Source organism: Dryobates pubescens, chromosome 20 (assembly GCF_014839835.1).
Source record: "Dryobates pubescens isolate bDryPub1 chromosome 20, bDryPub1.pri, whole genome shotgun sequence".
Classification (NCBI taxonomy): domain Eukaryota; kingdom Metazoa; phylum Chordata; class Aves; order Piciformes; family Picidae; genus Dryobates; species Dryobates pubescens.
Genome location: NC_071631.1, coordinates 16,603,107 through 16,629,085, shown reverse-complemented (window position 1 = coordinate 16,629,085; position 25,979 = coordinate 16,603,107). Strand labels below are relative to the sequence as shown.

At 53.9% G+C, this 25,979-nt stretch overlaps 1 protein-coding gene across 1 annotated transcript; it reads right to left on the bottom strand.

Moving 5' to 3' along the window:
* ST6GALNAC1 (ST6 N-acetylgalactosaminide alpha-2,6-sialyltransferase 1) lies at positions 1 to 21,639 on the bottom strand (the record flags this gene model as incomplete). Its single annotated transcript, XM_054171101.1, has 9 exons — positions 1 to 226; positions 1,040 to 1,139; positions 2,490 to 2,579; positions 3,365 to 3,465; positions 3,762 to 3,900; positions 4,242 to 4,413; positions 5,086 to 5,254; positions 9,496 to 10,132; positions 21,623 to 21,639. Coding segments are annotated over 9 exons (1,596 nt in total), but the record flags the coding sequence as incomplete, so codon positions are not given.
* Between the last annotated feature and the right edge of the window lie 4,340 nt (positions 21,640 to 25,979).

Below are 25,979 nucleotides of genomic sequence, written 5' to 3'. Positions count from 1 at the left end.
CCGCTCCCAGTGAGGTGGGGTGGGGATGTCCCAGGCAGTGGCCCTTGCCACACACTCAGGATCTCTGGTAGAGCTTGATGATGCTCTCATCATGAAGCCTCTTCCACACCTGCTTCTCCAGGTTGAAGTCATGGTTGGTGTAGAAGATGAGCCGCTTCCAGGTCCTGTCGTAGTAGTGGTCCGAGTACCTCTCGTGGCCCTCCGTGATGTAGCCATAGGCACTCACCTGGGGGGAGGCACCAAGCATGCAGGGACCCAAGAGAAATGCAGGGCACAGCTCCCAAGCAGGAGGGAGCACAGGATGCCAGGCAGGCCTCCTTCCTCCAGAAGGACCAGACTATGAAGACTGGCCCCAGAGAATCACAGACTTGTCAGGGCTGGAAGGGACCTCAAGGCTCAGCCAGTTCCAACTCCCCTGCCATGGCCAGGGACACCTCACACCAGAGCAGGTTGCTCACAGCCACATCCAGCCTGGCCTTAAAACCCTCCAGGCATGAAGCTTCCACCACCTCCCTGGGCAACCTGTGCCAGTCTCTCACCACCCTCGTGGGGAAGATCTTCCTAACACCCAATCTGAATCTCCCCACTTCTAGTTTTGCTCCATCCCCCCCAGTCCTATTACTCCCTGACACCCTCAGAAGTCCCTCCCCAGCTTTCTTGTAGCCCCCTTCAGATCCTGGAAGGCCACAATTCAGTCTCCTTGGAGCCTTCACTTCTCCAGACTGAACAGCCCCAAGTCCCCCAGTCTGTCCTCACAGCAGAGGTGCTCCAGCCCTTCTCTGGACACTGCTCTCTGACAAGCTCTGCTGTCCTCTCTCTGCCTCCCTCGGAGGCAGGACAGCTCCCAGGCCACAGCAGCTTCACCACCCCTATGGGAACTATTTTGGGGCTGTCTCTCTTCAATCAGCTCCTTCAGGGCTGAGAAGAGCCCAAACAGCCTCAAGGCAGGCTTGGAGCCACCCCTGCTCTGCCCCATTTTCAAACACCACCCCCCACCCTTTTCCATCCAGGGCTGGGTGCAAGAACCATTGTGCCTTACCTGGTCACAGAGGTGGAGGGCAGTGAGCAGCAGGAATGCTCCTGTTGTGGGTCTGTACAGCCTCCAGTAGGGCTTGCTCAGACTTTGAGATTTTAAAAACCTGCAGCAGAAGAGGAAAAAAAACCCATGCCCAGGGCAGCTTGCTGGGTGTGCTGCTTCAAGCTGGGCACCACTCTGACCTCTGGGCTATCTTCCCTCCTTGTTAGCAGCTTGTGGCTATTTCAGAGCAGCCAGGAGCTTGCCCACAGCTGTGGGCACTGCTGCATGCAGCACAAGGCCAGCCCAGAATGCTCCAGCACCTGCACTGCAACCTAAGCCCAGCTCTGCCCCAGCTTCTGAGCAACCTGCTCTACTGTGAGGTGGCCCTGCCCATGGCAGGGGGGTTGGAACTGGCTGACCCTTGAGGTCCCTTCCAACCCTGACAGCTCTGTGATTCTATGATTTATGGAAGTGATAGGTTGGAGGCAGTGGGAATGAAGAGGAGGTGGATGAAAGGGTCTGGTAGGTTAAAGCCTACTCTTAAATCTGTCCTTTGCCTTGCAGTGCAGAAGAGGCTTTGAAGCTCCTTGGAGTACATCCTGCTCCCCATCCAAATTTAGGAGTGAAATGAGACACAGGAAAGGGTGCAGGGGAAGGACACAAAAGGAGCTGTAGTGGTTTATTCCAGCAGTTGTTAGGAAGGTAGGAGTCCAGAACAGGAAAAAAAGACCATTTGAGTCCTCTTGGCCTTGGAAAGAATCCAAGTCAGAGGGGAGACAGCAGAAAGAGCGGGGAGGGGCAAGCCATCTGGCACTGCTTTTGCCTTCTCTCACAGAAGCCACAACTTGGCTCTGAAGAAGGCTGAAGGGTAAACAGCCAAAGCAGGGCACAACAGGAGCTCTTCTTCCTACAGCTCTTGGCCATGTGTGGCACATGACTGGCAGATCCTACAGGAACTGTCCAGCAGGCTTGTGAAAAGGAGTGGAGAGGCAAAGAAGAGCAGGCAGGCCTGGCACCTGGGGTCCTGAAGAAGTGCCTACTAGCAGGTTTGAGGGCACAAGCAACCTCCCAAACCAAGGAGGGATCTTGGGAGAGAAGGGCTGTGACAGAGCCTTCCTCCAAGGTGCTAAGCAATGGGCTGCAGGAAAAAAAGGCTGGTCCTGAACTAGATGAACTCCTCTGGCACATCAGCAACACTCTTCACACAGCTCAAGCTGTGGACCAGGACCTCTTTTGGCTGCAGAAAGCCAAACTGTCCAACAGCTGTTGCCTCTCCAGCTCACAGCTGCTGGACACCTACATCCCCCTGCAGCACCACACTGGCTGCCCACTGGTGAGGCTCAGCCCCAGTCTGCTGGTGGAGCTCAGCTGCAGTTAGAAGGGAGTGAGCTGGGAGGAGAGAGCCCAGGGACAGAGAGATGGTGCTGGTGAGAAAGAATAAGGCCCTCAGAGCACACAACCCCCAGCTCACCTGTTCTTCATGTATCTGAGGAAATCAGGGTGAGCCACCAGGTATTTGTCCATGGTGAAATCTTCATCAAATCTCTCCCGAGGCTTCTGCCTAAGGACAGGAATGGGAAGGGTCAGGACAGGCTCCTGCTTCTCACCACAGCCACAGAGCACCAGCCCTGACACACCTGCTGGCAAGAGAAGAACCACAAGCACTGCTATTGTTCAGATGAGGACAAAGCCTCCAGAACCTGTGTGCACAGCAGAGGAAGAGATCAGGGAGGAAAGACAGGGGACAGGAATATCAGAAGCAAGTGTGCACATCACAAGGGGCAATGGGCACAAGCTGGAACACAGCAAGGTCCTCCTAAGCATGAGGGAAATCTTCTGTGCTGTGAGGGTGCTGGAGGCCTGGAGCAGGCTGCCCAGAGAGGTTGTGGAGCCTCCTCCTCTGGAGAGGTTCCAAACCTGCCTGGATGTGATCTTGGGCAATCTGCTCTGGCTGATCCTGCTTCAGTATTGGACTAGATGATTTCCAGAGGTCCCTTCCAACCCCCACCACACTGGGATTCAGACTAGAATTGGTAGAACCAGGCCTTCATCCACCAGGGACAGACACCAGACCAAACAACAGTACCTGTTGACCCCAGAGCACCACAAAGCTACCTCCAAGCTCTGGCCACACCTCCTTGAAACCAGCTCCCCAGGGAAGGAGGTGTACTGGTTACAGCTCCTCAGAGCTGTGAAGAACCAAGGTGTTTCCCCAGGCAAATCTGCCAGGGAGGGAGGCTTTGGCCTGGCTTTGCTCCTCAGTGGGGCTGAACACCATGGAGAGGAAGAGAGCACAACAAAGAGCTCCACACTGCAGGGTGCAGAGGTGGGGCCAGTTTGCTTTACCTGTGGTTCAAGAATCCTTTCCTGATGTTCTTGTTCAGCAGAAGAGCCCTCAGCCACTCGTAGTCTCTAGCTCCCTCCAGGAAGTGAATGTACCTGACATGCTAAGAAAACAAGGGAGCATCAGTGAGTGGCACAGGAGAGACACAACCTCTGACAGCAAAAAGCAAGCAGGCATCCAGGCTCACTGAGCTCCTCACACACACAGCTTGGCTCTGCAGCTTCCAACTACCCCAGAGGAGCAGAATGCAGACTAACACCTGGTGTGCAGCTACTTACTTCTCCAGGCCAAAAGCCTGGGGCTGGACTGCAGCTTGCTACTGCAAATCATAGAATCATAACACTGGCAGGGCTGGAAGGGACCTCAAGGATCAGCCAGTTCCAACCCCCCTCAACTTACTTTTCCTCCTGGGATTTTGCTGAACCCTCTGTGCCCCAGGATCTGGAGAGAGGACACCAGGGAGTAGGCTGTGAATCCATAAAAGGAGGTTTTTGTGCCCACATCCTTCTCGTAACCTTTGATTACAGCTCCACTCACCCTGGCCAGGGGAACGAAAGGGGAGCAGAGTCAGCAGGGAAGCCTGGAAAATCCCCACATCCCTGTTTAGAAAGACAGCATTAGCCTGGAGGAAGGCAGGATCAGGCCCACTATGAGCTACACCTCTTGATCTGCCAGAGAGCCCCTGCGTTGGAGAGGGCTCTCTATGGCTCCTTCCGGTGCGGTGAGAACTCGCCGGTTCCCCTGCGGCGTTTCACCTCCTCCTGCCTGCAGTCATTGGGGCACTCGGGAGCCAGAGCAGCACCAGAAGAGGGGAAGCTGTGGAGCTGCAGTCCAGCTGTGCAGAAGCTGTGCACCTCCCCAGCAGGAAGCCTGCCTTACCGGAACACATAGTGGTGGGAGTCGATCTCCTGGCCCACGCCGGAGTTGTTGAGGATGCCTCCGTTCCCCACCACGGCGCAGCTCACGCACCTCGCCCTGCTGCTCTCGCTGGAGCTCAGCAGCAGCTGCTGCTGGGGGCTGGGGGGCAGCAGGGACATGACCTCCTTCACCACTGAGGAGCACACATGGTGGAGAGTCAGCACCAAGAGCCTTCAGGACGGACAGTGAAACCACCAGAGTTTGCACCACGACTCCCATCTAGCCTGATGCCTCTGAGATCACAGAATCAACCAGGCTGGAACAGACCTCAGAGATCATCAAGTCCAACCTCTTACCTAAAACCTAACACCTCCTGACAACTGAACCATGGATCCAAGTGCCACAGCCAAGCCTTTTTTGAGCACCTCCAGGGATGGTGACTCCACCCCTCCTTGGGCAGCACATCCCAAGGGCTAATTACTCTCTCGGTGAAGAGCTTTCTCCTCACCTCCAGCCTAAACCTCCCCTGGCACAGCTTGAGACTGTGTCCTCTTGTTCTGGTGCTGCTTGCCTGGGAGAAGAGACCAACCCTCACCTGGCTACAACCTCCCTTCAGGTAGTTGGAGAGAGCAAGAAGGTCTCCCCTGAGCCTCCTCTTCTCCAGGCTAACCAACCTCAGCTCCCTCAGCCTCTGCTCACAGGGCTGTGCTCCAGACCCCTCCCCAGCCTCGCTGCCCTTCTCTGGACACATTCAAGTCTCTCAGTGTCCTTCTTAATGTGAGCTGCAGCAAACCTCCAGCCACTTGGCAGAAGGCTCCTGCTGGGCATTGGCTGGTCCCATCCTGACATGCCCTGAGGGACTCACGTGAGTAATTCAGCTCCATGAAGCCATAGGGAGGCACGAAGTGCTGCAGGCGGTGCCACTCCTGCTGGCTGAAGCAGCTGCTGTCGGTGAAGAGCCTGATGTTGGGCAGGAAGCGGTCTCGCAGCCACGCTGACCTGGCAGCCCTGGCCCTCACCGATTCGGAGCAGGTCTTGGCAAACACAGAAAGACAGCAGGAAGGCCTGATGAGCAGGGAGCTGATGGGCCTGAGGGAGTGCCAGTGCCTGTACTGGGGTGCCAGGAAGAAGCAGAGAAACTCCAGTGCCACATCGCCCACTCTCCCCAGCACCACCATCATCGTTTCTGCGCTACCCCAGAAAGTGGCTGGTGGAAAGTCACCCCCAAGGAAGCCAAGAGTGACTCCATGTCTCTGAGACTCTCCTGTTGAGAACAGGCCTGTGATGCTCACAGGTTTTACTGGCCTTGGGCTTTGTTAACTGACACAAATGGATGTTTGCAGGAGTTCTAACCTAAACCTGCCAAACAAGGCTCCAGCCCTGCTGGCAACACGCCTCGCAAGGTCCTGGCCTTCAGAGAGCACAGCTGCCTACAAATATGGGAAGGGTGGGTGGCAAGAAGGGGCCAATCTCTTTTCAGTGGTGTCCTGTGATAAGATGAGGGGCAATGGACACAAACTGGAACACAGGGGGTTCCACCTCAACAGGAGGAAAAGCTTCTTGGGTGTGAAGGTGACAGAGCCCTGGAGCAGGCTGCCCAGAGAGGTTGTGGAGTCTCCTCCGGAGACTTTCAAGGCCCACCAGGATGTGCTCCTGTGTGGCCTGCCCTAGGTGATCCTGCTTTGGCAGGGGGGTTGGACTCAATGAGCTCTGGAGGTCCCTTCCAACCCCTGCCATTCTGTGACTGTGTGATCAGCAACACCCTGAGGAGCACAGGAGATCAGCTCACCGTTATCAGTCCTTTGAAGGGTAAGAAAAAGCTTCTTTAACGTCATACATGACTCACAGAGCTGCAGGGGCCTGAGAAGGGAACCCAAGCCAGCTTGTCCTGTAACTCAAGAGGTATCACTGCAGCTGGCAGGAGCTGGGCTGGGTGTGTAGATGGAGAGCAAACAACTCCCCTGGGCTGGATTTTCCACTGAGTCAACCTGGGCTCTATTTTGTTACACATCTTCTCTGAACACCTACTGCAAGACCTACTGAGAGACAAAACAGGACATCAAGTGGACCCCCAGCCATGACCAGATGCCATTGCCAAAGCCTTGCTGTGTGCTCCACAGCTGAGCTGGGCTCTCTTCTATGGGTGAGGACAACAACCTGGTCACAGCCTGAGGAGACAGCCCTCATCCTGCCTCTCACAGCAGGAGTGCAACCAGAAGAGCACTGTGGAGGGTTTCATGTTGGCATAATCTCAGCTGCAGTACACTTCATGTCCAGAGACAGAGACATTCCCTTCCTGCTCAAGCTGTCCAAGGCTTGGTGCTTCTGCCACCACAGCAAGACTGGATCAGTAGAATAGAATAGAATAGAATAGAACAGAACAGAACAGAACAGAACAGAACAGAACAGAACAGAACAGAACAGAACAGAATAGAACAGAACAGAACAGAACAGAACAGAACAGAATAGAATAGAATAAACCAGGTTGGAAGAGACCTTCAAGATCATCGTGTCCAACCTATCATCCAACACCACCTAATCAACTAAACCATGGAACCAAGCCTCCTGTCAAGCCTGGAGGAACCAGAGGAACTGGAGGACATGAAGGAGGTGGGAATGCTTCTCTTTACTCCCCCACCCTCTCTCTGCAGAACTAGAGATCAGGTCTGGGAGTGAGACCCAACATGTCATGTCTGGATCCACATCTTCACCTTTCTGTGTGCATTTGCTGCTCTTTCCTGTGCTGAGGAAGGGTTTTCCCCTCTGTCTCAGCTGTTCTGCACACCAGCTGCTCTGCAGCCTCAGCTACAGTCAGAGAGGTTCTCAGCTTCCTGCTGCAAACTGTTGTCTCACATTTCTCTGCCAGCTCCTGCTCTGCACTTCTGAGCTGGCTGCATGTGCTCTGTGGCTCATCAGATGAGAAGAGGGGACAGCATGTGGCAGGCCACTTACATCCATGAAGAAAGACTCTAGAGAGGGTCACCCACCTGTCCAAGCAAGAGGGGTGTCAGGGTAAGCTGCTCCAGGTGAGTTTTACAAAGTTAGCAGCAGATGAGGGACAGAGACAGTGCTGATAAGGAGAGGATGGAAAAAAACTAGAAATGGGGAGATTCAGATTGGATGTTAGGAAGCTCTTCCCCATGAGGGTGGTGAGACACTGGCACAGGTTGCCCAGGGAGGTGGGGGAAGCCTCATGCCTGGAGGTTTTGAAGGCCAGGCTGGATGTGGCTGTGAGCAACCTGATCTAGTGTGAGGTGTGGGGTTGGAACTGGCTGAGCCTTGAGGTCCCTTCCAAGCCTAACAAGGTTATGATTCTATGATTCTGTGCACCACCACCTGTCCCATCTGCTTGCTGAGAACTTTGCCTAAAGGCCCTGTTCTTGGACCTGAGTAACCATGAGATGCTCAAATTTCATTTCAAATTACTTCCAAACCCTCAGAGCTAAAAAGGCAGAGTCAGAAATACGGTCAGAACAAGAGTTCAGTGCAAGAAAGGAAATGAAGAGACAGACTTTCAGTCTCTTGGCTCTCAAGACAACCTGATGGTGGGCACCAGAATCATAGAATCAACCAGCTTGGAAGAGACCTCCAAGATCATCCAGTCCAACCTATCACCCAGTCCAACCTATCACCCAGCCCTATCCAATCAACTAGACCATGGCACTAAGTGTCTCATCCAGTCTCTTCTTGAAGATCTCCAGGGATGGCAACTCCATTGCCTCCCTGGGCAGCCCATTCCAATGGCCAATCACTTTCTCTGTGAAGAACTTCTTCCTAACATCCAGCCTGACATGGTTTTGGACCTGAGCGACCATGAGATGCTCGAATCTCGTTTCAAACCACTTCCAAACCCTCAGAGCTGAAAAGGGAAAGTCAAAAATATGGTCAGACTGAATGGTTTTGGAAGATCACATCAGTGCCATGACCTACACAGGCAGAGGGGATCACAAGAACTGACCTTCAGAGCAACATTCCCAACAGACAGGATCTGGAAGAGAACTCTGAAGCTGTAGCTGTGCAAGTGCTGGACAGGTGCAAGCGAGATTCTCACCTCCACCTCTACCAAAACACTTCACCTGGGCTGACCAGGCCTACAGCTGCTCCTAGTGAAGGGGAACAAGGCAAGACTTGCTGAAGGCCAGCTCAGTCGTGGAGTGCTTGCTCTGCTCTGCTGGTGGCTCAATGCACAGCAGGAAAAGCACCCTGACACGCTGGGACCATCCCAGCCCTGCGGCTGGGAGCAGGTAAAGATCTCGCTGCAGGTGTCTGCACACAGGGTGGAAAAGGTCAGCTGGCAAGACTCTCCTCTGGTTGATAAGAGCCCAGCAGAGCAGTTAAAATGTTACTTTTTAACCAGGGTTTCCCCACTGGGGCACACAGGTCCACATAGTTGAAGTTGTGCCAACACTGAGAGAAAACCTTCGAAATGAGACAGGTCCCCACCCTGCTGTCTCCGGAGCAGGCAGCTACACGCTTGCCAGTCCTCACCTGACCTCTTTCCTTCCACCTTCTCTCTTCCTGTGCACTCAGACCCTCCTCACCATCACTGCCAGGGGCATTCTTCACAGCCTGGCACAGCAGAGCTGTCACTGCTGCCAAGGCTTTAGACTTTGGGCAACAAGCCCGTGGAGACCCTCCTGGTCCTGCTCCCTCACCATGACCCTGCTCCTTCTCTTTAACTGGGCTGCATGAAACAGAGATCAAGGCAAAACTGGGGGCTGTAAACCTGAATCTTCACAGGAATGGAGGTTTTCAGCAGATCAGGTGAGAAATGGGACACCTGTATGATAGCTGCCACGTAGTGCCAAGCCCCCCAATGCCTGCCCGCAGGCACCACAAGGCTGGCTGTGACCCAACCAGGGCTGCCACAGCACAGGGAGGACCTACGCTGCACTGTGTGCCCCCGTGCAATACATCAGCCTTGGGGGGGCCAACCTTGTAGCACATCTAGGAGAGGTATTTTCCCCAGCTTCTCATGCACCTGAGCTCCAGAAAGGGCTGCTGAGGCTGACTTTCAAAGGCAGCCATGGAAATGTGTGCAGCTGCAGTTGGTTCCCATGCTCAAGCATGGTGGAGGACCGGCCAGGCTAACTGGGTCGCACTCACAGGTTTCCCTCTCTGGGGCCCAGCAGCATCTGCAGCTACCCATGAGCTGACCTGCCAGCTTGGAGATCAACCTTGACTGCAAAGGGCCCACACCTGCCCAGGGGACAGCAGAAAAGGAGGTCAGAGGGAGGCATCATTGCTGGTGAGCAGAGGTGGCCGTCACACATACCGGTGGTGCAGATGAGGCGTCCATCACGTACTCGTCCTCAAAATCCCACTGTGGCTCAGCTTTGAAGTCAGCAGCCCTCAGTTCCTTCTGTTCTGCCACTGCAGCAGGCTGAGGAACAGGTCTTGCAGTTTTCACTGCTGCAAGAGGCTCTGTTGGCTTCCTATGGTCCATGGATGGATTGTTTCCACCAGCTCCCTTCGGGGCAGAGAATGGTTTCACTGTTGCCTTGTCCTTGGCTCCCTCCACCCTAGGAAGTGGTTTCACTGTTGTCTTTTCTTTGGCTTCTTCCACCCCCTGGGCTGGCCTCACTCTTGTTTTCTCCTCATTTCCCAGTACCCTAAGGGTTGTTTTCACTGTTGTCTTTCCGATTCCTGCCAACTCAAAAGGTGGTTTCAGAGTCAGGTTCTGCTTGGCTTCCTCCATCCTGGCAACTTGTTTCATCATTTTCTTCTGCTCCTCTTTTCCTTCCCATCTTGGTGTCCCCTCAGCCATATCTTGTTCAAGCCTTGTGATGCCTCTCCACAAAGTCACCATTACAAAGCTCCTTGAGTTCTCAGTATCAGAGTAGTTTAAACCCTGCTGCTCTTGGGTGTCCGCTTGGAGCAGACCTTGGGCACGTTGGAAAATGCTCCATTGCCTGGATGTGATCAAAGGAAAAGCAGACACATCACAAACACTTCCCACTTAACCCTGGGCACCTTCCAGCCCATTTGTAGTGCTCTTGACTCTGAGCCCCTCCTCTCTGTGCTTCAGAGCAGCCACTGCATACAACCACCACACTCAGAGGACTTGCCTTGGCAGCTGCCACCAAGCTTCTGCAGGATGCTGTGCGAATCCCATTTCAATGCTGCCACCAAAGCATCATCCAACTTCCCACAGCATCCTGCCTTGAATGCAGCTTATCTGCCCACTAAGCAAACTCCAGAGGCCACACACTCCTCTTCAGCACTTGGCTCCTGGAACATCCACACTAGCAGTAACTGCAAACCAGCAGAGGACAGCTTTGCCCAGCGCCGGGCAGGACCCCTGGCAGCGTCCCCAGAGCACTGCAGGAGTGGTTTGGAGCTCCTGAGTTGAGGACATGGCACACACCATGAAGTCAGCCATCTGGCTCTCTTCTCTGCCAGCAGAGCCAAGTGCTTCAGCAGCAGAGCATGGAGATGAACCAAATTCAGTAAGGGAGGTCTAATAAGAAGTGAAATTCAGTTTGTTACCATACATCACTTCCTGAGCACCTGGGGCCACAAAGCACTCTCTCCTCTCCTCCTCCCCCTCAGCCAGCTAATGCCATGGCATCAAGCAGCGCTTGCCAGGTACACAGCTAAAGACAAGCACGTTGGAGCTGCTAGAATGCACTCTGAGGCTTAAAAATGTAAAACCTCTGCATCTGCAATCACCTCTGATTGCCTGATTGAGAGGAGCAGGTACAAGGATGTCAGGGGAGGACACAGCTGTCAGAGGCAGCAGAGCCACCTGCAGCAGGACTGGGCTAAAACCCAGCCAAAAAAAAACCCCTCCAAACAAACAGCCAACCCCCAAACTCAAGGCAGGAGTGGTGGGGGTTTGTCCCAGCCATTCATTCCCACCTGCACCTGGCTGGAGGGTGGGACAGGCAAAGGGAAGGGGCCACATCTTCTGCAGCTGAGCTTTTCGGTTCAGCCCAAGCTTTTCCGGGCAGAGCAGGGCGGCCGCGGGGCCGATTCCCCACTCGCGGTCACTCCTGGCATGAGGCACTTGCTTCAGAGCTGGGCACGGCTTCCCGGGTGAGACACGGGGGAAAGGGCCGCAGCTCCGCACGGCTTCCCGGGTGAGACACGGGGGAAAGGGCCGCAGCTCCGCACGGCTTCCCGGGTGAGACACGGGGGAAAGGGCCGCAGCTCCGCACGGCTTCCCGGGTGAGACACGGGGGAAAGGGCAGCAGCTCCGCACGGCTTCCCGGGTGAGACACGGGGGAAAGGGCCGCAGCTCCGCACGGCTTCCCGGGTGAGACACGGGGGAAAGGGCAGCAGCTCCGCACGGCTTCCCGGGTGAGACACGGGGGAAAGGGCAGCAGCTCCGCACGGCTTCCCGGGTGAGACACGGGGGAAAGGGCAGCAGCTCCGCACGGCTTCCCGGGTGAGACACGGGGGAAAGGGCAGCAGCTCCGCACGGCTTCCCGGGTGAGACACGGGGGAAAGGGCCGCAGCTCCGCACGGCTTCCCGGGTGAGACACGGGGGAAAGGGCAGCAGCTCCGCACGCAGCAGGCTGGAGCTAAGAGCGGAGGCGCTGCCGGCGCTTCAGGGCGCTGCGGCACTCGCCGAAGCGATTGGGAAACGATCGGCGAAGGAGGCCTTTAAAAACCGCTTTGGGTCAGACAAATATTTGCACCTTGCCAACGTCGTTCCTGAGGACAGCAGCTTGTGGCAAATGCTTTTATCAGCCCTTCCTCTACTTCTCCTCGGGACCAGTTTCAGGCAGCAGCTTTCTGCTGTAGTAGGACCTTGTGCTGCCGTTTGCTGCCTGACGAGAGGGAAGCTTTTTACACACGCTCTCGGGAAAGAGATCTTCAGTCCCTGGGTGATTTTCTGTCCTATTTTCAAAGCCGATTGAAACGTTGCAATCAAAGAGCAGGGAACAAATGGGAGGGGACAGGCTGACAAACCACCACCCCCTCCCCAGCCCAGGCTCCCTACATGTGCTGTCTGGCAAGGCATGGATTCCACCCCAGCTCTGCGACGCTTTCATTTCAAATCCTGTGCCAAACGGAGCTCAATATCTAAACCCCAGGGCCCTTTGCATCCCAAGCCTTGCTCCCTGCAGCCAGACCCACCTGGCCAAGCCTTCGTGGCTACAAAGGACCCTCCTCTCCTGCCCAGCATTTTGAACCCAAAGGGTGGAAGCAGCTCATCAAGTTTCAGGCTCTAGGGTCCAGCTGGCAAACAACTGCAGCAGCTCAACGACGTTTACTGTCATTTTCCTCTCCATTTACAAAGCCCCAGGACAAATAGAGGATAAAGCCACAAAAATGCTGCTTTGTGTATTTTATGTTACACATAAAAGCAGGGAGACAGAACTGACACACAGATCCCCACACACAGCTCCTGCCTGGTTGTGTTTCACTGAAGCTGCAAAGGACCCAGAGATGTCCAGCAGGGTGAAAATGGCTTCAAGCAGCTGGGCATGGAGAGCCAGGGCTTGTCCCAGCTCTCTGCCACCGATGAGCTCTGTGATCAAGTGCAGTGCACTTCTTTTCACCTCCTCCTTCTCTCCTTCCCCCTGCCTCCCCCTGTGCAGATCCTGACCCCTCCCAGACTGATCGCTGTCCTTACCCTGTGCTCTCAAGTCACCGGAGCTGAGCTAAACTCCTTCCACCTCCACAAGTGTAGCTGTGCCCAGCCTTGCCTCTCCTGCCTGCCCCCACACACCAAGATGAGCCAGATGAGCTCACTGGGACCACAAGAAGACTGGGGAGGATGCTGAGGAGTGGAGCTTCCTCTACACAGCACAGGGCACCAAGCCCTTTGTGAGCTGTGCTCCCGGGAGGGGAGGCTCAGGTGTCTGCTGTGCTCACGCAAGGAGCAGTGGTTCCTGCCAGCAGGGCTGGAGACATTTTACTGCACCTCCACATCCATTCTTGCAGGGCTCTACTCGACCATCCCTACAGAAACAATGGACTTGTTTGATCATGCCTGCCTGCCGTTGTTCTCTCAGCACGCAGCACAGCTGGAGCCATTTGCACATTAGGAATCTGATCCTGAAGATGCTACAGATTCAAAGGCATCCCACCAAATTCTGCCCCCCAGCAGTGCAGTCTGCACTAGGGCTGAATGAGGTCCAGAAGGCAGGCACCAGGAAAAGCAAATACTCTGTAGTGCCAAAGGATGAAAGCAGGCAGCAGTAGTAAAGCAGAAGCTGCTTTCTCAAGCAGCTCCAGGAGGAAGCACCGAGAGCAGCCAGTGTCTGACTGTGCTCCTTCAAGCACCATGCTCTGACTGCACACCACCTGGGCTGCTAGAGCAAAGTGCTCACCTAACTCAGAGCAGAAGTGTGAGTGCCAGGGGAAAAAGACACAGAGAAAGGAAGTGAGCAGAAGCCCTCTGTCCAGGCAGTGCCTACCAAAAGGTCTCTTACCTGAAAATCCTCATCCTGGCCAAGCCCAAGTAGGAGCTGAAATAAGCAAGGAAGACACAAAGGTTTACCATAACAATGAACCACAGGAAAGCTCTGGGGATTTTGGGAAGCCTTCTCCTCCAAACCCACATGGTGAGATGGCTGAGGGCAGCAGAGGCTGTGCTGCTGCTGCCCAGAGCTGCTGGCTGGGCAGTGCTTTCCAAAGGTGTGCTGGGTGAGTGGGCTGGTCTTCTCTCCAGAGTTCCCTACCAGGAGGTGCACACCCTCTCTCCCAACAGTGCCAGGCACCCTGCACTCAGATCCAGCTCCTCAGACAAGACAGCAGCTTTGCCCTGTTCCCCTTGATCACCCTAAGCTTACTGCAACACAGAGTGGGGGAAGAAAGGCCTTTTACTGCAAAGCAGAGGAAGGTTCCTGTATTTCCCCTAATGAGGTTAGTCCAGTGCAAACCATCCCACCTCTGAGCTGCTGGAAGGGTCACTGGGAACATTTGAGTGCATTGTGGAAGCAGCCACAGTTACAATCAAAGACATTATCTCTCAGACATCCAGCTGCCCAAGGGCTCAGGCAAGATTCTAGCAGTCTCTGGCACAGGGAGGCTGTGGCTGCCTCCTCCCTGGAGATGTTCAAGACCAGGCTGGATGTGGCTGTGAGCAACTTGGGCTGGAGGGAGGCGTCCCTGGCCATGGCAGGGGGGTTAGAGCTGGCTGAGGCACTTGGAGCCATGGTTTAGTTGTCAGGAGGTGTTAGGTCATAGGTTGGACTTGATGATCTCTGAGGTCTCTTCCAACCTGGTTGCTTCTGTGATTCTGTTTCAAGGGACCATGTGGCACAGCTGCATTTTTATTCCACACAAGAGCAAAACACACTTCAAGTTTCTCATACCATGGACAGACAGACAGACAACTGCCCTCTTCACTTCTCTCCTTAGTGGGACCCTGGTCTCTTGGGCTTTGGAAAGGACAGCCAGGCTTTGCTCACCAAGAGGGGCAGTCAAAACAAAGCTTCACTGCTGCCACATCCACCCAGAAGGCTCCAGGGTAATGAATCCCTGCCACAAGCCCAGGGGGTGGCCCTGCACTTGATCTGAGCCATGACCCATTCAGGATGTGTTGCTTCTCATCAGCAGCTAGCAGCTCACAAGCTCTCTCCCCACCCCACGTTCCACAGTATGGATAGCACCCTCTCCAGGAAAATCAGCCCTCTGATGGATCTTTGGCAGCCCAGGCTGCACCTCCTCAGCAGCAGAGATGAACACTACAGACAGAGGAATGCTTACCTGCTGCAGTGCTACGTGCAAAGGGCTACTAGAAGCCGTGGGGAGCTGTTAAAGATTAACCCTGCCAGCTCTGGGGGAGACAGCCACATTGCCTCTCACTACCCAGGCTGCCTTTGTGGAGCTCTTATCAACAATTTAGCTGAGATACAAGAAAGCTTTTGTTGCCACTATCACAAATCTCAGGAGCCAGCACTCACACAGTTCCTGAACACACAGGGAAAGCAAAGGTGTTTGCCTTAAGTCACAGGAAAGCCAGCTGATAGGTTTCACACCTGCCCTGTACCCTTCCACACATCACAGCAAGAAGCTGCAAGGATTCCCTGGACAAGGCTCAGCAGTAACTTCCTGGCAAGTTTCTCTCTCTGGATTTCAGGGCAAGGCACTGGCTATCAGAGGAGCCAGGAGATGAAAATGCAACCAAAAGGCAGGTTTGAAAAGCCCTTGAAGAAACACAAGGGAGGTTGTCAGCTGAGGGTGCAACCCTGCCTCAGCCCACGGCAGAACATTGCACCATTGCTCAGCCAGGGCCTAGAATCAGAGGAGATCTGCTGAGCAGTCATGGACACTAAGCACTGCAGCTCTCATCAGCTCTGGGCAGTTCTCCAGAGGAGGGCTGCAGGTTGGGCTGTGCAGAGGGCAAGCAGCAGCTCTGGGCCCACAAGACCTCCCAAGCAGTCAATGTATTCATCAGTGACCTGCATGAGGGCACAGAGGGCACTGTCACAAGCTTGCTGGTGACACAAAACTGGGAGGAATGGCTGACACACCTGAAGGCTGTGCTGCCATCCAGCCAGACCTGGGCAGGCTGGAGAGTTAGGTAGGGAGAAACCAAATGAAATCCAACAAGAACAAGTCCTGCATCTGGGAAAGAACAACTCCATGGACCACTATAGGCTGGGGAGTGACCTGGTGGTGAGCAGCACAGGGGAAAGGGAGCTGGGGGTCCTGATGGACAGAAGGATGGACCATGAGGCAGCAATGTGCTCCTGTGGCCAAGAAGGCCAATGGCATCCTGGGGTGGATTAGAAGGGCTGTGGTTAGTAGGTCAAGAGAAGTTCTCCTGCCCCTCTACTCTGCCCTGCTGAGGCCTCCTCTGAAATACTGTGCCCAGTTCTAGGCCACTCAGTTCAAGAATGGCTTCAGAGAACTGCTTGAAACAGCCCAGCACTGAGCCACAGGAACAGGCATCAGTCCTGAAGCACTGGCAGGCAGCACACAGCAACAGCTTCGCTTCAGCCTTCCTCTTTCAAGCCCTGAGCACCTCCAGGCACCCTGCTTGGAAGAAGCTGTCTGTAGACCACAAGGCTGGGATTGAATGGAGTAAATTCTGGAGGCAGCAAACATTGTCCTTCAACCTCCTCCAGGGCACATGACTGTGAAACCAAGAGGCACAAGGGATAGGAAGAGAAGGAAAGCTCTCTCTGCTTGTGAGGAAAGCCTGTGCTTGGGGGAGTAGCCAGCTCTCTGGCAAGCACATTAGCCAAAGGCAGGCTTGGCTATGTAAAACACACATGTAGCTTTTCACCTTCTTGGTGGAAGGAAACCTAAACCAGAGTGCTGGCTTTCACTTCCCTGGAGTAGTATTTCATCATCTTCCACTCCCACTGCAGAAATCAGCCTGTCAGAGCTCAGGCAGCCAGGCTGCTTCCCTCAAAGCTGAGGGCAGATTGGGAAATGGGCATGTACTGCAACCCTGCAGGGATGGCCTGGTGAAAACTGAGGCCAAGAGCAGAGCTGCTCTCTTAGGAAGCTCTACAAGAAGTCTGGTTCTTGGGATACAAAGGGCTCCCAGCCCAAAGACAGGAAGATAATCAGCAAAGACTGCACCTACCACAAGGGCTGGCATCCTCTCAAGGGCCACAGGCTGGGTGCCAGCCTCCTTTTCCAGATGAGCCATTGTCTATGTTTCCTGGCAGTCCTACCAGCAACCCCAGGAAGTCATAGAACCAGCCAGGTTGGAAAAGACCTCAGAGATCACCAAGTCCAACCTCTTACCTAACACCTCCTGACAACTAAACCATGGCTTCAAGTGCCACAACCAAACCTCCAGGGACAGTGACTCCACCACCTCCCTGGGCAGCACATCCCAAGGGCCAATTACTCTTTCTGGGAAGAACTTTCTCCTCACCTCCAGCCTAAACCTCCCCTGGCACAGCTTGAGACTGTATCCTCTTGTTCTGGTGCTGGTTGCCTGGGAGAAGAGACCAACCCCCACCTAGCTACAGCCTCCCTTCAGGTAGTTGGAGAGAGCAATAAGGTCTCCCCTGAGCCTCCTCTTCTCCAGGCTAAGCAACCCCAGCTCCCTCAGCCTCTCCTCACAGGGCTATGCTCCAGACCTCTCCCCAGCCTTGTTGCCCTTCTCTGGACACATTCAAGAGTCTCAATGTCCTTCTTGAATTGAGGAGCCCAGAACTGGACACAGGACTCAAGGTGTGGCCTAACCAGTGCAGTGTACAGGGGCAGAATGACCTCCCTGCTCCTGCTGGCCACACTGTTCCTGATGCAGGCCAGGATGCTGCTGCCTTTCTCATGGTGCAGAGACTCTGAGCCCAGCACTGCTGCTCTATGCCCACTGCTTCCAGCTACCAACAGGAGTGCCCACACCAGAAGCTCTTCTGTTCTTCAGTGCTGTGAAAACACAACTTTCTTTTGTTAAGCAAACTCCACGTGGCTCATCAAGCAGAGATGGTTATCTGTCAGGCCAGTTCCATCTCCTATAGCCTATTTAATGCCACTGAAGCACATCCTTAGTTACATCCTGGGCAGATAAAAGGCAGCTTTGCCTTTCCAGTTTGTTGTTTGGTTGGGTTTTTTTCCATCAACAAACTCCATCCCCATTAGATCTTTAGCTGTGTGTGCTGTGGGTGTTGGCCAGAGCTCCAACTACACCAAACATTTACCTGTGAGCACCTTGTCCAGAGGGCTGTGCATCAAACCTTGTTTATCTGCCAGTCCCCTTTGTGCTTTCCACCTTCCCATGGCTCTAGGCTATGGAACAGGGCACCACAAGAACAAATTGATCAAGTTTCACTGTAGGACAAACATAGCTCTCAGTGATGTCCACACCACAGCAGAGCTGGAAGCCTGTGGGAATAAGGAGCTGCTGAAGAAGCTGGAGGTGTTTGGACCTGTCCACAGCACTGCTTGGATGAGCTGAGCACTGAGAGAGAAAAACAATGGCACTGCCTGCAGCAGTCAACTGCTCAGTGGTCATGCCTGTGGGTTAGCAAAGGCTAAGCCAGCACAGGCTTGGCTAGGAAAGGCTTGGCTCCTCCTTCCCCTGCCAGCTCAGCTGACATCTCCAGCAGCACATCCTTCCAGGCTGGGAATTCAGGGGGGAAAGAAATGACAAGAGCAAACTCTGCACAGCTATTTGCTTGCCTTTCACCAACCAAAACCTATGGCCCCCAAGCTGCCAAGCTTGCCTCAGTTCACCACTCTGTGGTCATTTTCAGGCCAGTCACTTCTGCATCAAAGCTTCAATCCCCAATGCTGAACACCCTGAGACAACAGCATTTACTGAGGCAAAGCAACCACTTCAGCTGCTGCTGCTGCCCCTGCAAGAATATCCCACAGCTTTGCCACAGAGCAAAGCCTCAGAGAACTGCAGCAGGAGGTGAGGAACAGCTTAGGGAGCCAGGCCACATGGGTCTGTGCTCTCCATGGGCTGAAATGTGCCAGGAGAGGAAGGAGGAGACAGTGGCTGCTATGGGGCAACACTAGGAAGCTTCTCCTCTGTGTCCACAGAGCAGAGCTGCTGAGAATGCAGAACTGGTTGGGTTTTCATTACTGCTGCTTTGTCTGCTTGGTATCCAGCCCCACCACAGTAAAGAAACTGCTTTGGATCTATGTTGTGGCAGCAGATGTGGGGACAAGCTGGAATATTTCTCCTTCTCCCACAAAGTAACAGGACCACAGGCAAGTTCCTCCAGCCAGCTCCCACCTACCAGGGCAAATCCTTGCCTGCAGCAAGATGTGGTCTGCCTTTATGCCATTACAGCCTCTGGGCACTGGAACTTGTTGCAGCCTCTCTGTAAGCACAGTGAGTACTCAGCTATTGAGGATATCCCCAGTGGCCACAGCTCTAGGTGCCACCCCCTCTGTACTGAGTGCAGCAGCCCAGCACTGCCATCACACTGCCCTTTTGCTTCCTGAGCTCTTCACCACTCACTCTCACTCTCCTGCTGAAGCTGCCACACTGAAATGGCTCTGGGTCTCAGCATTCTTCTCTCAGATACACCAAGCTGAGGAGCCTGAGGAGCCACTTCATTTCAGAGACTTAAGGAAAAATACACTCCCAGCAACAATGGCTGGAAATGGCAACTGGAGTTACACAAGCTGGAAAGAACCAGAGATCCATTATCCAAATGCCTCCCTCAACAGCCTTTTGTCTGTGCCACCCCAGCAGGAAGCCCAGTGTAGCATGCCAGGGCTGACAGACAGAGAGGCAACTGCCACCACTTGAGGGATGGTCTGGGTTGTTTGGGTTTGGGTTTTTTTTTTCCCCCCCTTTTAAAATGTACTTGATGGAAAGAAAGAAAGAAAATATTCTGCTCCTTGCCCAGGAATCTCTCAGGAAGCTCTTGCCCCAGGCAGCAGGCCAGGACTGCAGACAGGTGAGGTGGCAATTTATGGAACACATGGCTAGCTGGCCTCCTGTCAGAAAAGCAGCCTCTCCAGCTCCTGTCCCTGAGAGCTGCCAGGAGCAGGAGCATTCCAAGACTCTCCACTGCTCCAGGGAGAGAAACACAACAATTACAAAGGCCAGATCCCTCTCCACAGGCCTGGCAGAAGATGCAGGCATGTTGTCTGGCTGCAGAAATCAGGTCCTGCACAGCTATCAGTTACAGACTCACAGCTGTGTGGGGACCTACTAATTTTAGAACCAGAAACAAAATCATTTCTGCTCAAGGTCTTTCCCATACTCTTCCCACTGACTTGACACCTGCAAGCCACCCCCCTGTGGTCTGGCAGGACACAGATGTGCCAGTTGGCATCCTCTGGGGTAAAAAGTGCTACAGGACTGCCAAAAGGAAGCCTGCTTCTTGAGTGGTGTAAATCACTTTGTCCCTGACTTGCCACTTGGAAGGAATGTGGCCTCACAGTGCCTTTCTCCCTGTCCCTGACTGGTAGATGCATCAGAGAAGTGCAGCCACATTTTTAGCACGGCCTCAAGGTCCTGTGAGAAGCAGGATGAATTTGCTGCTGGAAGTCACATTCTTCCCTTCTCCCTCTTTTGTCTATTGTCTTCTGTTTAACACTTCTTCTCCTGCTTTATTTAGATACCCAGAGGGTCCTGTGCTGCTTATCTCCATCCTCCTCCTCCTAACTCAGCAGAGGCTTTTGCCAGCCATGGAAAGAAGATAGCTCTCTGCCAGCCCAGCTGCACACCACCTATCAACCTCACACTGGGAAAACCCCAGGCAAAGCAATTGCTGGGCAGAAGAGCAGCACACATGATGCTGTTATAGATCCCTGTGCTCAGGAAGAGCAAGCCATTCTCTCCTGGTTCCCTGGGAGCAGCTTAGCATCTGGTCAATCAGGGTTTGTCTCACAGGCCTTAGATCTCTGAGAAGGACACTCCTGTCACACAGTTGCAGGCAGGCTGAGAGGCCCAGGTGGCCAAGAAGGCCAATGGCATCCTGGCCTGCATCAGGAACAGTGTGGCCAGCAGCAGCAGGGAAGTCATTCTGCCCCTGTATACTGCACTGGTTAGGCCACACCTTGAGTCCTGTGTCCAGTTCTGGGCCCCTCAGTTTAGGAAAGATGTTGAGTTGCTGGAAGGTGTCCAGAGAAGGGCAACAAAGCTGGGGAGAGGTCTTGAGCACAGCCCTGTGAGGAGAGGCTGAGGGAGCTGGGGTTGCTTAGCCTGGAGAAGAGAAGGCTCAGGGGGGACCTTATTGCTCTCTACAACTACCTGAAGGGAGGCTGTAGCTAGGAGGGGGTTGGTCTCTTCTCCCAGGCAATCAGTACCAGAACAAGAGGACACAGTCTCAAGCTGCCCCAGAGGAAGTTTAGGCTGGAGGTGAGGAGAAAGTTCTTCCCAGAGAGAGTTGTTGGCCATTGGAATGTGCTGCCCAGGGAGGTGGTGGAGTCACCATCCCTGGAGGTGTTCAAGAGGGGACTGGCTGTGGCACTTGGTGCCATGGTTTAGTAGTCATGAGGTGTTGGGTGACAGGTTGGACTTGATGTCTTTTTTAACCTCATTGATTCTATGATGCCAGCTGACCTCCACTAGCTTGCCCTCGCAGCTCTCTCCTCTGTAGCAGGCCACAGCAACACAGGCTGGAAGAGACATCTTCAAAGGCCACCTCATGCAGCACCAAGCTTCAGTGCTATCCAAACCAAGCAGAGGTTGGTTGGGCTTTGTCTATCTCAAAGATATTGAGGTTTCCCTCCCTCTCCCTAAGTAATCTACACCACTGCGTCACACTCTGCTGACCGTCAGCTGGGGCTCCCCCTTTGCTCCACCTCACCTTCCAGCTTGGGCAATGTTTGAGTTCATGTTTACTCCCTGATACTGGAACTGTAAGTAAACAGGAGCTCAGTGAACTAAAGTAATTAATATCTGAAGAGTAAATGCACAAAATAATCAAGAGCCAGAGGACACCGAGTGCTCTGCAGGGGATTAAGGGCTGTGGAAATGACTCTTCCACTGCTTGTGCTGGTCTGGGAGCCCAGCTGGTAGTCCCAGAGCAAATAACAGGTCCTGGCTTTATAAACTTGATGCCATTTACCCTAAAGCATGTGCAAGTTACCTTGCTGGGTTTCCTCCAGCTGACACTGAGAGGCAGCCACTGCTGAGAGGCAGGTGAGGAGTCCGGCCGCAGCGCCACACGCTTGGCTGACAGGAGGGCTCTGGAATAAACAGACAGGAGGCAGAGCTGTCAAAGGCAATTAATCACCAGGATGGTGCCAACAGCCTAGCTTCTGTCCAGAGCTAGGTGGGCATCTTTGCATTTTCAGCTTCACCTAGGCACTGGTGGCTCCATCACAATGTCCTGAGGGCTGAAGCCACACTGCTCCAGCAGCTCCCAAGGCTAAGGTGGGCTGTTGGTTTTGCCACTGCCAAAGGACTTCCCTAGGGCTCAGGAGGCTGGACTCTTAAAACCATTTGGATAGGCTGAGTGCCCCACAAACACATTCAACTGAGTGCACTGTGGCATGGATGGAAGCTCAGGTTCTCCCTAAAATACAGTTTGAGTTGAGAATTAGCTTTTACCTCACTCCCAGCTCTCCAAACCAGGCACGGGCTGCTCCTCTTTGAGAACAGAGAGGTGGCATTTCACTTGAGCAATGCCACATGGTTTGCCCTCTGAGCTGTCCAGAAAGGAAAACATTTCCCATCCTCTCATGTGGTTTGCCTTGGGGTTCCTGCAAACCAATTTATTGCCTAGGGACTGGAAAACAGCTCTTCCACAAGGCCTTTTTGTGGGCTCCATTCAGCCAGCCTCTCCCTTCTAATACCAGCAGCTGAGGAGGTCTGTTTTACACCTCAGGGAATCCAGAAGCTGCACTTCCATTCATGCCTAAATGAAGAGTGCAGGCCTCAAGTGAACAGCCACTCACTGCACACACCCCAGGCACAAGCTTATCTGCTACAGACTTTCAAGGGCACCACTGGGCTGTCTGTGCACCCCAGGGTGTGCAGTGATGCCACTGCCCAGCAGGACCTGCAGTGGAGCAGCTCCATCAGCAGCCTCACACCGAGGAAAGGGCTTCTCAAAAGCCTGCAGCATCTCTGCTGAGCTGCAGGTGAGACAACAGAGTGCAACAGAAGAAGTTTGTCTGCACAGGTTCTCAGCCCTCAGAAGAGTCAATGGCTTGCTCACACCACAGCAAGCAGGATCCTCAGGGCTGTGACTGCACTGGGTCCCAGGCAGAGCGTTTCAGCAGTGCACAGGCCCAAGAGCCACTGGTGCAGGGTTTTCTTCCTGGGGCTTTGCAGCACTCAGGAATTCCTCTCTGCTGCACTAAGTCAGACAGAGAGAACACTCAGACATTGGAATCACCTCCCAAGGGAAGCAGTGGATTGCTCTACACTGGTCACTTTTAAAGACTGAGGTTGACAGGGTGCTGAGCCAGCTCATTTCAACTGCATTATCACCTAGAAAGCTTGGAGCAGATGGAGCTTGGGGTCCTGTCCAACCTGGCACCCTGGGATTCTGTGGAAGTTGTATTCCCAGTTACATCAACATCAGATTTCTCTCCCCTAGTTCTGCTCTCTGCTGTGAAGGTTTCATCTGTGAGAACAGATGCAGGGGGAAAGGGAAACCTGGGACCAGAGTCCCTCACAGATCTCAGGGGCAGCACAGAGGACTGATGGAGCTTCCAGCCTCCTGAATGCTGTGTTGAATCCAACAGCCAAAGAGACATTTCCTACCTCAGCTGGCTGCCAGCAGTTTTTGAAGGGAGGTGTACAGGACAGTGTGCAGCTTCCCCAGGCCATTTCAGGGAACTGTCTCACAGCCCTGCCAATGTAACAGTGCAGCCCTGGTCTGCACACCACCCCAGTTTAACAGTGTACCTTGCTCTGCACACAAACCCAGACCCACAGAATCAGTCAGGGTTGGAAGGGACCACAAGGATCATCTAGTTGCAACCCCCCTGCCATGGGCAGGGACACCCCACACTAGATCAGGCTGGCCAGAGCCTCATCCAGCCTGGGCTTAAACACCTCCAGGGTTGGGGGGACAACCCATTCCAGGGCTTCACCACTCTCATGGTGAAGAACTTCCTCCTCACATCCAGCCTGAATCTCCCCACCTCCAGCTTCATTCCATTCCCCCTAGTCCTATCACTGCCTGACATCCTGAGAAGTCCCTCCCCAGCCTTCCTGGAGGCCCCCTTCAGATACTGGAAGGCCACAATAAGGTCGCCCCAACACTCCTGGGTGTTCAGGAGCCTCTTGAAGATAAAATCCTCCCCTAAACACAAGGGTTTGGCATGCTTCTGCTCCTGTCTCAGGGTTGCTGGGTTCACACACAGCTGTACTCCCCTTCCTCACCAAGGTCACCCAGCTCTATCCTGCCCCAAGGCCAGCAGAGGAGGCACAGGACACAGCAGCAGCCCACACCAGAGGAAGGAGCAGCGAAACCCAACCTACAGTTTTCTTGCAGCACTGCCTTGAAATAGAAGCCTCTTTGCTCATGCCAGAAGTCAAGTTTCAGCACTCCAAAGTTGATTTAAGTGTGTGGGTGTGAGGATTTCAGCCTGGTCTGTGCAGAGAGAAGCTGGCTCTCTGTTTTCTCCATCCGGTTTCCACTGATCTCTCTACTGACAGCCTGCAGGCACCACCCTGTGGAACTCATCCAGTAGCTTCACCTTGTCAGGGAGAAACAAACACCACAAAGCCCATGGAAGAGGAACAGCCAACATCCACCTGGCCTACCAAAACTGAACAGCACAAACACACACCCAGGAGAGCTTTTAACTAAAGCCCAAAGCAAACAGCATGCTCCCAGGCTGACAGGTGTGAGTTTCCCTCCCAGCCACTCTGACCACACACAGGACACAGCTGAGAAGCACCCAGAAACTTTTAACTCCTCCATTCTGCCAAAGACAAAGCTCTTCCTTTCAGTACAAACATCAGGCCTAGGACAAGGCCTAGGTCTTGTCATGATTGACAGCTGGCTGAGCATGAGCCAGCAGTGTGCTCAGGTGGCCAAGAAGGCCAAGGGCATCCTGGCCTGCATCAAGAACAGTATGGCCAGCAGGAGCAGGGAAGTCATTGTGCCCCTGTACTCTGCACTGGTTAGGCCACACCTTGAGTACTGTGTCCAGTTCTGGGCCCCTCAGTTTAGGAAGGACATTGAGACACTTGAAGGTGTCCAGAGAAGGGCAACAAGGCTGCAGAGAGGCCTTGAGCACAGCCCTGTGAGGAGAGGCTGAAGGAGCTGGGGTTGCTTAGCCTGGAGAAGAGGAGGCTCAGGGGAGACCTCAGTGCTCTCTACAACTACCTGAAGGGAGGTTGTGGCCAGGAGGGAGGTGGTCTCTTCTCCCAGGCAACCAGCACCAGAACAAGAGGACACAGTCTCAAGTTGCACCAGGGGAAGTTTAGGCTTGAGGTGAGGAGAAAGTTCTTCCCTGAGAGAGTTGTTAGCCATTGGAATGTGCTGCCCAGGGAGGTGGTGGAGTCACCATCCCTGGAGGTGTTCAAGAGGGGATTGGCTGTGGCACTTGGTGCCATGGTCTAGTCATAAGCTCTGTGGTGACAGGTTGGACTTGATGATCTTTGAGGTCTCTTCCAACCTTGGTGATACTGTGAGACTGTGATTCCACCTCCCTGCAAACCTGTTGCCCCAGGCAGCCCTGGTTTATCCATCCAGGGACACTTTCAGTAAGTCCCTAGTCCCTCCACAGGTCACAGTGATCTTCATGAGCTGCTGGGCTGTGATTCTCCCCCCAGAAAGGCAACAGCTGCACTTTTAACCCACCCTTGCTGACATGCAAGGACACACTCCACGCAGAGTGGCAGCTAAAGGGACTTCAGGATGACAGAAGGGATTAGGAAGATGCTGTGCTTCAACAGGGAGCCACTACCCAGAGTGCAAACAAGCTGAGATTAAGGCATGAATGTGATGCTGTCATTCATCTGAAGTCAGGATTTGCTTCACACACCAGTCACTGGCATCAAGAGGAGCTACCACGTCTCCCAGCCTCTAGACCCCATTTTGTGTCACCCATGCTTGCAGGACAGCTCTGGATTAGCTCAGGCCTGACTGCTGCAGGCCCACAGAATGGATGAGAGCCCTGGCAGTGACACAGGACACCACCCTGCACTGAACCCTCACACTGGGGTGGGGCTTTGTGCTCCACAGGCAACGGCTGTCAGATTCTGCCAGCAGGTTGCAGTTTTCTCTGCAGAGCTCTCCTCTGCCACTGGAATTTGGGGTCTCTGGGAAGTGAAAGAAGCTGACAGTCAGGCCTCTGATGCTGGAAGACACTAAAAAGTCAAAGCATCACCTTGCAGAGGAGTTACTGACCCAGCACACCTCTCTTCACTCACTACAAACTAAACCCCCCCTTCCCACCCCCCTCCCCCCCCTTTCCTTAGACCCAGCCTCTTAATTTCTGCTTCCATCAACTACCAAG